General features: G+C 38.3%; 1 protein-coding gene across 1 annotated transcript; it reads right to left on the bottom strand.

Annotated features, from left to right (window-relative positions):
* Positions 1-3,862: 3,862 nt before the first annotated feature.
* On the bottom strand, positions 3,863-4,828 carry LOC109260003 (olfactory receptor 52Z1P-like). The gene has a single exon (XM_019437991.2). It carries the CDS (start codon positions 4,820-4,822, stop codon positions 3,863-3,865), a length of 960 nt encoding a protein of 319 aa, XP_019293536.2. The 5' UTR covers positions 4,823-4,828.
* Positions 4,829-11,227: the final 6,399 nt, after the last annotated feature.

Here is an 11,227-nt window from a genome sequence, read left to right as displayed (position 1 = left end):
ACCTCTACAAGTAAACAAATTCACAGAAATATAAAGTGGGTTATAGGTTAACAGGGGAGTGGGGAATTATTGCTTCAGAGACATAGGGTTTCTGTTTTGGGTGTTGAAAGCTTTTGCAACTGGTTGAAGTAGTAACACAACATTGCAAATATGATTAATTGCTCTGAACCATACACTTAAAAATCATTATTATAACAACCTTTATGGTACAGATATTTTGCCATAATAAAATTAAAAAAAATATATCAGCATGCAAACGATAAAATATATTAGCATTTATTGGGATTATGGGGAATTTGTAGATCATTGTGGATGCCATATTATCATTACAATGAATAATATGCAGTAAACATTTCTTACATGTATTTCAGACACATGTACAGTTTTGTTTACAATTTTAAATGATGTCTTTTTCCATTTCATGTCTCTAATCATTCTAGCTACAATAAAAGACTAATGTCTTCTCCCTCACCCCTGCCCCAAGTTTACTGAAGTATAATTGACAGTCAGAAATTGCTTATATCGGATTGTGTAACTGATGACCCAATATATGTATACATTATGAAATACTCACTAAAACGAAGCCAATCAACATATCCATCACTTCACACCTGTGCCATTTTCCTATGTTTTTTCTCTTTTGTGATGAGACTACCCAAGGTCTACCCCTCAAAAAATTTCAAGTACACAATACAGGATAAGAAAATATGGATTTCTATGCCGTTTTTTATGGAACTCTGTTGGCTTTACAAAGACTAGGAAAATAATTAAATAAAGAAATAAGGAAAATAAAATTAGGACACAAAACCTAGGATTTGTCTTCTTCTTTCCCCACTTCTTATACTTCTTTAACTTATATTAGCTAAAACCCAATTATAACACGATATTATTCTGCAACACTTTTGACATGGCAAACTAGTATCTTTAGCCTCTTCCCACTTTTGGATACATTTTCCTAATACCCTATGCTTCATGTCACAGCGTTTCACCATGTCTGAGACCACTTAGGGCAGAGTAGAAACCATCGGGAGAAAGATTTGTTCTGACTCCATAGTATCTCTATATCTGCTACTGCTCAGCTACCCAGATAATGTATTCTTTGACTCTCTGGGTCTAAGAGTCTGATATTAAATGATCCGGGATCTTCCTCTCATGAAACATGGTTCTCACCTTAACAATCTCTTAGTGCTTTTTCTTCTTCTACTTCTTCTTCTTCTTTTTAATTATACCTGGAAGAGTACGTCAGTTTTCTCTAAGCCCCTCCAGGGCTCTCTGTTTCTATCGTGCATGGTATACCGTTTTTCTTACTCACTGTTACCCAGTGGGGGACTTTGTGGTCAAGAAGATGGTAGAATGGTAGGATACAGAGCATCCCCTTCAAACTTTCCAGGGCAACGACTCAGTGATTGTGCTTCTACCAGCTAAGCACACACAGTGTACTCCTGACTCCTTCAGCATCTACCAATCCCTGAGCCCTCACCCTGAAAGCTTCTCTACAATTAAGGCTGATGATTCAATCATTGTTTATTCCTGTCATATTTCATACATTCTGGGTGGGAAATTGGTATTTTCTTAGTACCTCACTGCCAAAAATCAAGCCTTAAAAAGGCTTCTTTTTTATTATTTTTTAATGTTTATTTTTGAGAGAGACAGAGACACAGAGAAAGAGAGAGAGAGAGAGAGAGAGAGACAGAGAGAGAGCCTGAGTGGGGAGGAGCAGTGAGAGAGAGACACACATTCTGAAGCAGGCTCCAGGCTCCTAGCTGTCAGCACAGAGCCCGACACAGGGCTCAAACCTCAAACCATGAGATCATGACCTGAGCCGAAGTCAGATGCTTCATCACCTGAGCCACCCAGGCACCCCCTTAAAAAGTTTTCTCCTTGAAGGCTCATTTACACCACTCATTTAATCAAATATTTTGTTATCATTCTGTACTGTATTTCCTCTCTGACTCCCCTTCAATCCTTGGAGAATCTAATTCTGAACCAGAATCCTATTTGCTGCAACTTTTAGCAACATTTTATGTGACTTCCGTATCTATGATGATGACCCATTCCAACCATTTTTCTATGAGTTATTGTTAGCAGGGCTATGTTGAGTTTGGTGGATCAGTTCTTTAATGTTTCTGTTCATGAAAGTTACCAACACCATCAAAATAAAATTTGCTTTTATTAAATTCCAAATACATCATATGACGTATTTCATTTAATTGTCATGCCAGTAAAGAAGGTACTAAAATAATTCCATTTTATCGGTCAAAAACCAATAGTTACATAACAGGACAATTTTATACAGTTAGTGTGGGAGTGGCAAACCAGGATTTTCTCATATCAAAAGGTTTATTCTAACCCTTAAAATAGATTTCCTTGCTCAAATTCAAGTGAATATAACATATATTTTAAACAAAGTAGTTATCCAGGATTCCAAGGGTCATGGCAACATGCTTTCATTTCCCACATTGATTGTTTTATATATATATATATATATATATATATATATATATATATATATATATACACACACACATATATATATATACATGATATGATATATATATATGTGATATATATATGATGTATATTACATCATGTGTATATATACATCCTATATCATATATATATCATATATATATATATCATTAGCATGTATGTGTATATATGTGTGTTATTATAATGTATATATATTACATTGTACATATATTAATGTGTCTAGTGTATACAAACACACATCACATATACATAATAGAAAAACCAAGAAAAAAGACTAACCCTAAAGAGGTTGCAAGTATTCAAGGTAATGCTTGAAAGTTCATTGTTTGTCTATCTTCAAGGGTATATAAGGTCAGATTGCACATTCTCAGAGCATGTGCTAACGCCCGCTGAAGGAGAGATTGTAAGAATACTATCTTGAATGAAGAAATTACGGTACAATCTGGAGACAAGCTTCTATAAAATAATATTTGGTGTGAATAGAGCCTCTTTAAATACAACTATGTGTAAACATCCTATTTAGTCTTTCACTGCCTTTTAATTTTGGACCTGGGTATGGTATTTTTCATGTGTTAGTCCCTCCCTTGGTGAAGTCTGTTGACACCAGGATGCTTCATTAATGATTTGGGCCCAAAGTCTTCACTATGTAGGGAACAAAGCGTTAACTTTAAAGTTGTCTATGTGGTCTCAGGTGGGTTGATTTCACTTATTATTTGTTTTAATTCAGTATTATCTGTTCATTCACTAAACCTATACGATGTGCCTTTTCTATACAGTAGACTTTCTATCAGTGATTCAGAAAATATCTCATTTTAGAACTCGCATTTTAATTGCTGTAAAAGGTACAGATAGAAATAATTATTGTTTATTGTTTATTGTTTGTTGTGGCTTCAAGCTCCTGGCCCAAGTATTTACTGACTGTGGTGGGAGTGTTTTATATTTCAGCAGAATTTCAACTGTCTCTACAAACACTCAATGACTCACTATTTTTGCTTCCCAGATCTACCCAACACAATTCCATCTGGGTTTAACCCTAAAATATGTTTTTCTTAGTGTTATCTTGTGTATGCTTAAGAATAAGTTAAAATGCAAGATAATAGGATATCTAGGAGAATTGAGAATATCATTCATTTATTTTTCTCAACAATTTTAAGTGCTTTAGGAAAATACATTGGAAACTTTCGCATTTATTATCCTTCTAAGTTTATTGAGAGTTACTTATGGATTCTCTTTATTCCCATTGCTCATTCAGTGTGTGTGTGTGTGTGTGTGTGTGTGTGTGTGTGTGTGTGTGTATGTGAGTGAGAAAGAGAGAGAGAAAAGTTGGGGGTGGTTATTCAGAAATAGCCAGCATTTTGCATTATTCTCCATTTTAACAATGCGTGGTGATGGGGGAGCAAAGCAAAATTACTCGGTCTTGAATCTGTTTGGTCTTCACCCCGTAAATGATGGGGTTTAGCATAGGGGGCACTACCACATAGAGGTTGGCTACCAGGATGTGGATGTGCTGAGGGACAGTTTTACCCCCAAAACGATGGGCTAAAAAGGAAAAGAATGCTGGGGCATAGAACATAAGTATGACACAGATGTGGGAACCACATGTGTTGAGGGCCTTGAATCGGGCAGACCAGGAAGATATCTGAAACACTGTGCAAAGGATCATCGCATAGGACATAATGATGAACACAATGTCTAGTCCTGTAGACAGTAGGGCCACAGTCAGGCCATAAATGATGTTGACACTGATATTGTCACATGACAATCTGGCAATGCCCATGTGCTCACAGTAGGAATGGGGAATGATGTTTCTCCCACAATACGTAAGTCGGTGTACCGGGAAGATGAATGGAAAACAGATGATAAAGCTCCTGACCACAGCTGCGATGTCAATTTTCCCAGTGGCTGAGGAGGTTAAGATTGTGGTATATCTCAGTGGGTGACAGATGGCCACATAGCGGTCAAATGCCATGGCCAGGAGAATAGCAGATTCTACCGCAAAGAGGAAATGGATGAAGAACATCTGAGATACACAACTCCCAAAGGATATATCCGTGGAATGGAACCCGAAGATAGCCAGCATCCTGGAGGCTGTGGTTTTGGAGAGCAGGACATCTGATGAGGCCAGCATGGAAAGGAAGACATACATAGGCTCATGGAGACGGCGCTCAGTTACAATCAGGAAGATCAAGAAGATGTTGCCTATGACAGCTAAAATGTACATAGAACAGATAGGGATGGAGATCCAGGTATGAGAATCTTCCAGTCCTGGGATTCCAGTCAGGACATACCACATGTCCTGGGGATGGGTGTGATTGTAAGAGAAAGGGGCCATCTGGGGCAGTATATTCCAGACCTAGTATCTGGATTAAAGACCACAGGGCTGACTGAGGATTAAGAGGCAGCACCACTTTAGGTTGAATGACGTCTGATTAGATTGTTTCGCAATATTTTCTTCTCTGTGAAAAGATAGTGAGCCTAAAACTGCACTCTGACTCCTTCCATGGAAGAATTAAGTCATATCTTGGGAAAAAAATGCTTCACATTAATAAGTGCTTAATATGTGCCATAGCACTTTATAAATATCACCTTATTAAATCTTCACAATAGCCTGTTGAAAAGACCTTTACAATGATCCTCCACATGAATACTGTTGTTATTCCAACAGATGCAAAATTATTCCACAGACTTTCAGCTTCTTGTCCCAGGTCCCATTGGATTCAGGGTCAGACAGCATAGATTTGAAAGCTCTGATTGCAGCCACCACCCAATACTCCCTATAAAAATAAAACTAGACACAAAAACATGTCATCAAAATGTTCACTCTCATATCCCTGAAGTATTATACTGCGTAAGGAAGAGGGAGGTAATTCGTTTTTACCAAAATACATTTTCGGCAATACAGTACATATGTCCTTCTCAACCTTGATGGGCCGCTGGAATGATGCTAAGGGCCACGATAGGCACTAAACATCCACAGGTGATTTCATTGATTCTTGTCAGCTAATCAACATTATTTCTTAAAATTATATGATGAATATTATAAAACCTAAAGAATATGCAGCCTCAAACTGAGTTGGACTCTTAAATGGATGGATATGCCTGACAAGTGGTGAAGGAAAAATACACTGTCTCATTTGGGTCCCTGCTTGAAAATTAGACAATGTATTACTTCAAAATACCCCCAAGCAGGAGTAACAGGGTTGCACATTAGGGAGTAGGGTCCCCAGGCTTTCAATAAAAGAGAGGGAGGGTAATCTACTGGTTACTACTTATCTGTAGTTGCAACAGAATGGATAAAAGCAAGGGATGTGTTGGGTGAAATGCCAGCAAGGAGATAGCCCATTTGAGTGGGATGTGTGTGTGAAGGGGCATGTTCCTATAAACACATAGCTATGAGGAAGGGTATAGATATGGATACAAAGCAGGTGGATGACAAGTGGCTTCCATCCTCCCCCAGTCCCCATTCTCAAATCAAAGGGGGCTGAATGTATTTGCTTAAGAGGAACATGGGCTTAAGAGATGACTGCCTTTTTACCTCTTGATTGCATTGGAGTCAGTATCATTGTCCAGCATAGTTTTACCACCTTTACTTTCAGTTTTTATTAGGTTTTCAGTATTCTAGTACTTCATATCATATGATTGAAAAATTTGGAATCCATTTCTCCCTTTTTCTTTTTTTTTAATTGAAGTATTTGATACGCAATGTAGCATTAGTTTCAAGTGTACCACACTGTGATTCCACAAGTCTATATGTTGTAGTATGTTATATACTTGCCATGAGTGTGGTTCCCATATGTCACCATGCAATCCTATTACAATCCCACTGACTAGATTCCCCATGCTTGGCTTTTATTCCCATGACTGATAGCTTCTATCCCTCTCTCCCTTCACCCATGTTGCCTGTCCTCCGACCTGCAGCCTGTTTGGCAAGCATTAGTTTGTTCTCTATATTCATTTGGACGCCATTTTTTGAGTTAAAGTTTAGCGGACATAATACTCAAAGGGTCACCCCATTAGGACTTTCCTTAAGTTGGTATATGATTCTTTCAAATAATGTAATAAAATGTTGAGATGCTTAAGTCTATCGATCTACTTTAGTTCCATAAACCAACTGTGTAGCCATTTAACATGAAGCTAAAATTAATTGCTGAAAATTTATTTTCAATGGGATTACGGTGTTTTGGAGACAGAAAGAAAAGATTAATCTGTGAGTGAAGTGCAGTTATGGGGAGGGGATGTTTAGCGAGTGGGGATTTATCAGGACATCTGAGATGGGGAAGAGGAGAGTCTAAATGATGGAAGAAAAAGAAACGGAGGTAGAAGACACATAAGACAAATTTTACAGATTTCCTTCTAACTTTCCTGGTGATCTTTTGGGACACCAGTGAGTGATGTGTTTTATTGTATTCCTTTTTGTTGTGATATAGCATTATCACCAGAGAGAGCAAGCATGAACAGGGGAGGGCCAGAGAAAGAGGGAGAGAGGGAGAGAATCCCAAGCAGACTCTACGCTATCAGCACGGAGCCTGATGTGGGGCTTGAACCCACTAACTGCAAGATCACGACCTGAGATGAAATCAAGAGTCAGTAGCTTAACCAACTCAGCCACCCAGACACCCCAACTTTAAACGATTCTTATATCATATGATCTATTTTTTGTCTATTTCTGTACTTTGTTTTCTTATTTTATTCCCATATCTACCAATTATTCATAGAGAGAATGACTTCAGATCGAAGAAATATAATGTAGTTTCTCTAGGACACACAGTTTCTCTAGTTGTGTGTTTCTAGTTCTAGTTTCTCTAGGTGTGTGAGTGTGTCTGTGTGTGGTGTGTGGGTGTTCATGCAGGGGAGACAGAGCATTTATCACCAGAAACATTTTTATTTTCATTTTAATTTTATTTGTATTTTTATTTTCTATTTTCAACAGAAGCTCTTCGCTGGAAATGCTTCCTGTTTTCCAGGAATATTGATAACAGTTGTGTACAGGAGAGTGAGGGGGTTCTTTCAGAGGAAGGCAGTTACTAGTTTTTTGTCAGTTTTAACTGACAACCATTTCTGTCATGGTTTTTCCTCCCACAAAATCAACACTTGCTCAAGAGTTTTCCATGCACTTTCCATGCACTTTCCTATTTCCATGCACTTTCAGCTACTCCTATTAATTCCCCATTTGAGGAATATCTGACTCAAAAGGCCTCAGACCTGTTGACATTACTTTCCATCACAGGGTGGACTCTCTTTTTTGGCATTTGTGTCGGGGTTTGTGGTATTTCCAGTGTTTTCGCTAACAGTAGGCCACTGTCCCCCAACCCTTTCTCCCTAGACAGTCTTTTGTGGTGTGGCTTGGGGGCTGGCTCAGAAAGTAGGAGATTGGTTTTTTTCCCTACCTGTGAAAATATGGGTTGGCTCTTCTTCTGCTCTTTATTGATTGAGTGAGGGCAAGGAACGTTAAACATACTGAGATACAAGTGTCTACTGTTATCGTCAGGATCCCAGGAGCTTTCCTCAACATTTCACAGGGATTTTATGCTATCTTCTAGATCTTGTATTACTGTGGAAATCGGCAAGGGCATTCTGGTTTCCAATCCTATAGGTATCAGTCTTTGTTTACTAACTTATTCGTTTCCCTTTTGAAGCTACTAGTGTGTCCTTTTTACTACTTCCATTTTATATAAAAACTTAATGATTGCGTGTCTGATTTGTAAACAATTGAGCCAATATTGATGCATTACTATTAACCAAAGCCCACAATTTACATCAAGATTCACCTTCTCTGTTACAGTTCTGTGGTTCCGATAAGTCCAGATCTATCCAAGAGTAGAACCTCCCTATGGAAACTTTCCTCAGCTGAAATGGCATAAAACAAAGAAGCAATTACCATTAATTCATATGAAAAATTGTTTTAGCATGTCCAGTCCCCCAAAATAATCTCTGTTAAGGTTTTCTGGCACCTTCAGACATGTCTTGCTAATAGATACACAAAATTAATCCGGATAAAGCACAGATGCTCAGAGACATGTTTCAAAACTCTGGGGGGTTGATGCTATGATGTTGAGTGTGGGTCCCCAGGAAGGCTGGCCTCCTCTCGCTCCCTCTGTAATGGCTCAATGCAAAACACACACTGAATGCTTGTTTTGCTTTTCACTTTTTTTGTAAAAGTGAAAATACTCTTCAGAATTCTTTCAAGTAGTGACAACAGGTACTGAGGTAGGTCTTTCCGAAGAGCTAAGGGGCATGACGTGAACTTTCAAAAAGTGGGGGATACCTGTACATAATGTCATGTACCCACCATCACAGTATCATACAGATCACTTTCACTACTCTACAATTCCCTGTGTTCCACCCATTCAACCCTCCCTCTCTCTTCCTACACTCCTGGCTACACTCATCTTTATGCTATTTCTAATTTCTATAGTGTTGCCTTTCCAGAATGTCATATATTTGGAATCATATACAGATGTAACCTTCTCTGGATGGCTTATTTCACTCAAAGGCTCTTCCATGTCTTTTCATAGCTTGATAGCTCTTTTTTTTAATTTTTTTTAATGTTTATTTGCTTTTGAGACAGAGAGAGACAGAGTGTGAGCAGGGGAGGGGTAAAAAGAGAGAGGGAGACATGGAATTCGAAGCAGCCTCCAGGCTCTGAGCTGTAGCGCTGAGCCCGGCGTGGGGCTCGAACCCACAAATGGCAAGATCATGACCTAGGCCAAAGTCAGAAGCTCAACCCACTGAGCCACTCGGGCACCCCTAGCTCTCTCTTTTTTTTTTTAATCAAATACTCACATTACATTTTATTTTTTTATTTTTATTTATTTTTTTTTTTTTAATTTTTTTTTTTTCAACGTTTATTTTATTTTTGGGACAGAGAGAGACAGAGCATGAACGGGGGAGGGACAGAGAGAGAGGGAGACACAGAATCGGAAACAGGCTCCAGGCTCCGAGCCATCAGCCCAGAGCCCGACGCGGGGCTCGAACTCACGGACCGTGAGATCGTGACCTGGCTGAAGTCGGACGCCCAACCGACTGCGCCACCCAGGCGCCCCTCACATTACATTTTAAAGAGGTGCCACGGTCTGTTTTTCCCTTCATCTTAGTTGCCTCCAATTTTTGGCAATTAAAAACAAACCTGCTCTAAACATTTATGTGCGTGTCTCTGTGTAGACATAAGTTTTTAACCCATTTGGTACCATATCTAGGAGTGCAAGGCCAACCACATGGTAAGACTATGTTTCGTTCGGTGAGAAATGCAAAACTCTCTTTCAGCCTGGCTGTACTATTTTGTTTTTTCACCAGCAATGAACGAGAGTCCCTATTATTCTATATCCTCACCAGCATTTGGTTTTGTCAGTATTTCAGGTTTTACCCATTCTAATAGGTGTGTATGGTATCCCATTGTTTTACTTTGCAATTCCTTAATGACAAATGATATTGAGCATCTTAAAACATGCTTATTGCTCTTTGTTATGTCTTTTTGGGGTGAAATATGTTTTCAGATTTTTGCCTGCTTTTTAAGCGACTTGTTTATTTCCTTATTGTTGAGATTTAAAAGTTCTTTGTATACTTTGGATGTAAGTCCTTTGTTAAACATGTATTTTGCAAATACTTTCTGCCAGTCTGTAGCCATAGGCTTTTCATTTTCTTAACTTACTATGAAATTGTGTTGTTTTTTCCCTGGGTACACGGTGGATACTCCCAATTTGGATTTGTGTCCTTTGGTTTTTGGAATAGTTTTGTATAATTTTCTAATATGTTCCTGGTCTAGTACAGCCCACCTATAATTTTATCTTCCCTGACTTTCTAGAACTCCTGTTTAGTGATATGTTGGTGTTCTTGGATTGGCCCTATATAGTTTTTCATCGCAGCCCCCATACTTAACACTTGTCCTTCTGTTCTACTTTCTTATATCTAACTTCTGAGAATTTCATTGTTTTTTTTTCTTTTATTTCTCATATTGCCGTTTAATTTACAAATTATCTTTTTGTTCTCTAATTATTTCTTTTGGTAGTATTCTGTTCTATTTTTTGAAAGACAGAGAAAGACAGAGCACAAGCAGGGAAGGAGCACAGAGAGGGAGACGAAGAATTCGACTGCTCTGAGCTGTAGCACAGAGCCCTACAGGTGGCTCAAACCCATGAATTGAGAGATGACCTGAGACTTAGTTGGAGGCTTAACTGACTAGGCCACCCAGGTGCCCCTTCGATATTTTTATCTCATTACATCCTTAAAGATTTGGCTTCTATGTACATGTTTGCTCTTTGTTTGTTTCTTAGCCCAATATGCTTAAAATACACCTTCTCAAAAAAAACCTGTTTAGGTGACAAAAAGTTCAACCCAAATGAACACCTTGTTTTCTTTGAGTACCTGCATGTTCTAAAACAAAGAGGTTGGCGGCATTTGATTTCAATGATAGATGCATATTTATGAATCCTTCTGGAGAAGAATCCATAGAGAAGAAACTCAACCAGGAAATAAAAAATAAAAGAGGAAAGGAAACAATATATTTTCACTATTTTAATCTTTAGGTTTATTCCTCTTATTAGGCGGTAGCATCCCAAAACCGACCAAATAATAGTTGTCATGGGGTATAATGAAGTGAAAACCATAAAATGCAGACAAATTACACAAAACCAATATACAAAACTGAAGCATTGCAGATAATGTGGCTTCTTAAATGTTGTATTTAATTTTGAGAGATTGTTACTAGTGCGGAGGTTGAAGAAGTTAATCACAGTGAATT

The sequence above is a fragment of the Panthera pardus genome, unplaced genomic scaffold (genome assembly GCF_024362965.1).
Source record: "Panthera pardus isolate Hobbes unplaced genomic scaffold, ASM2436296v1 HiC_scaffold_12, whole genome shotgun sequence".
NCBI classification, from domain to species: Eukaryota; Metazoa; Chordata; class Mammalia; order Carnivora; family Felidae; genus Panthera; species Panthera pardus.
The sequence above is the reverse complement of the archived record's forward strand: the minus strand, read 5'-3'. Positions and strand labels throughout refer to the sequence as shown.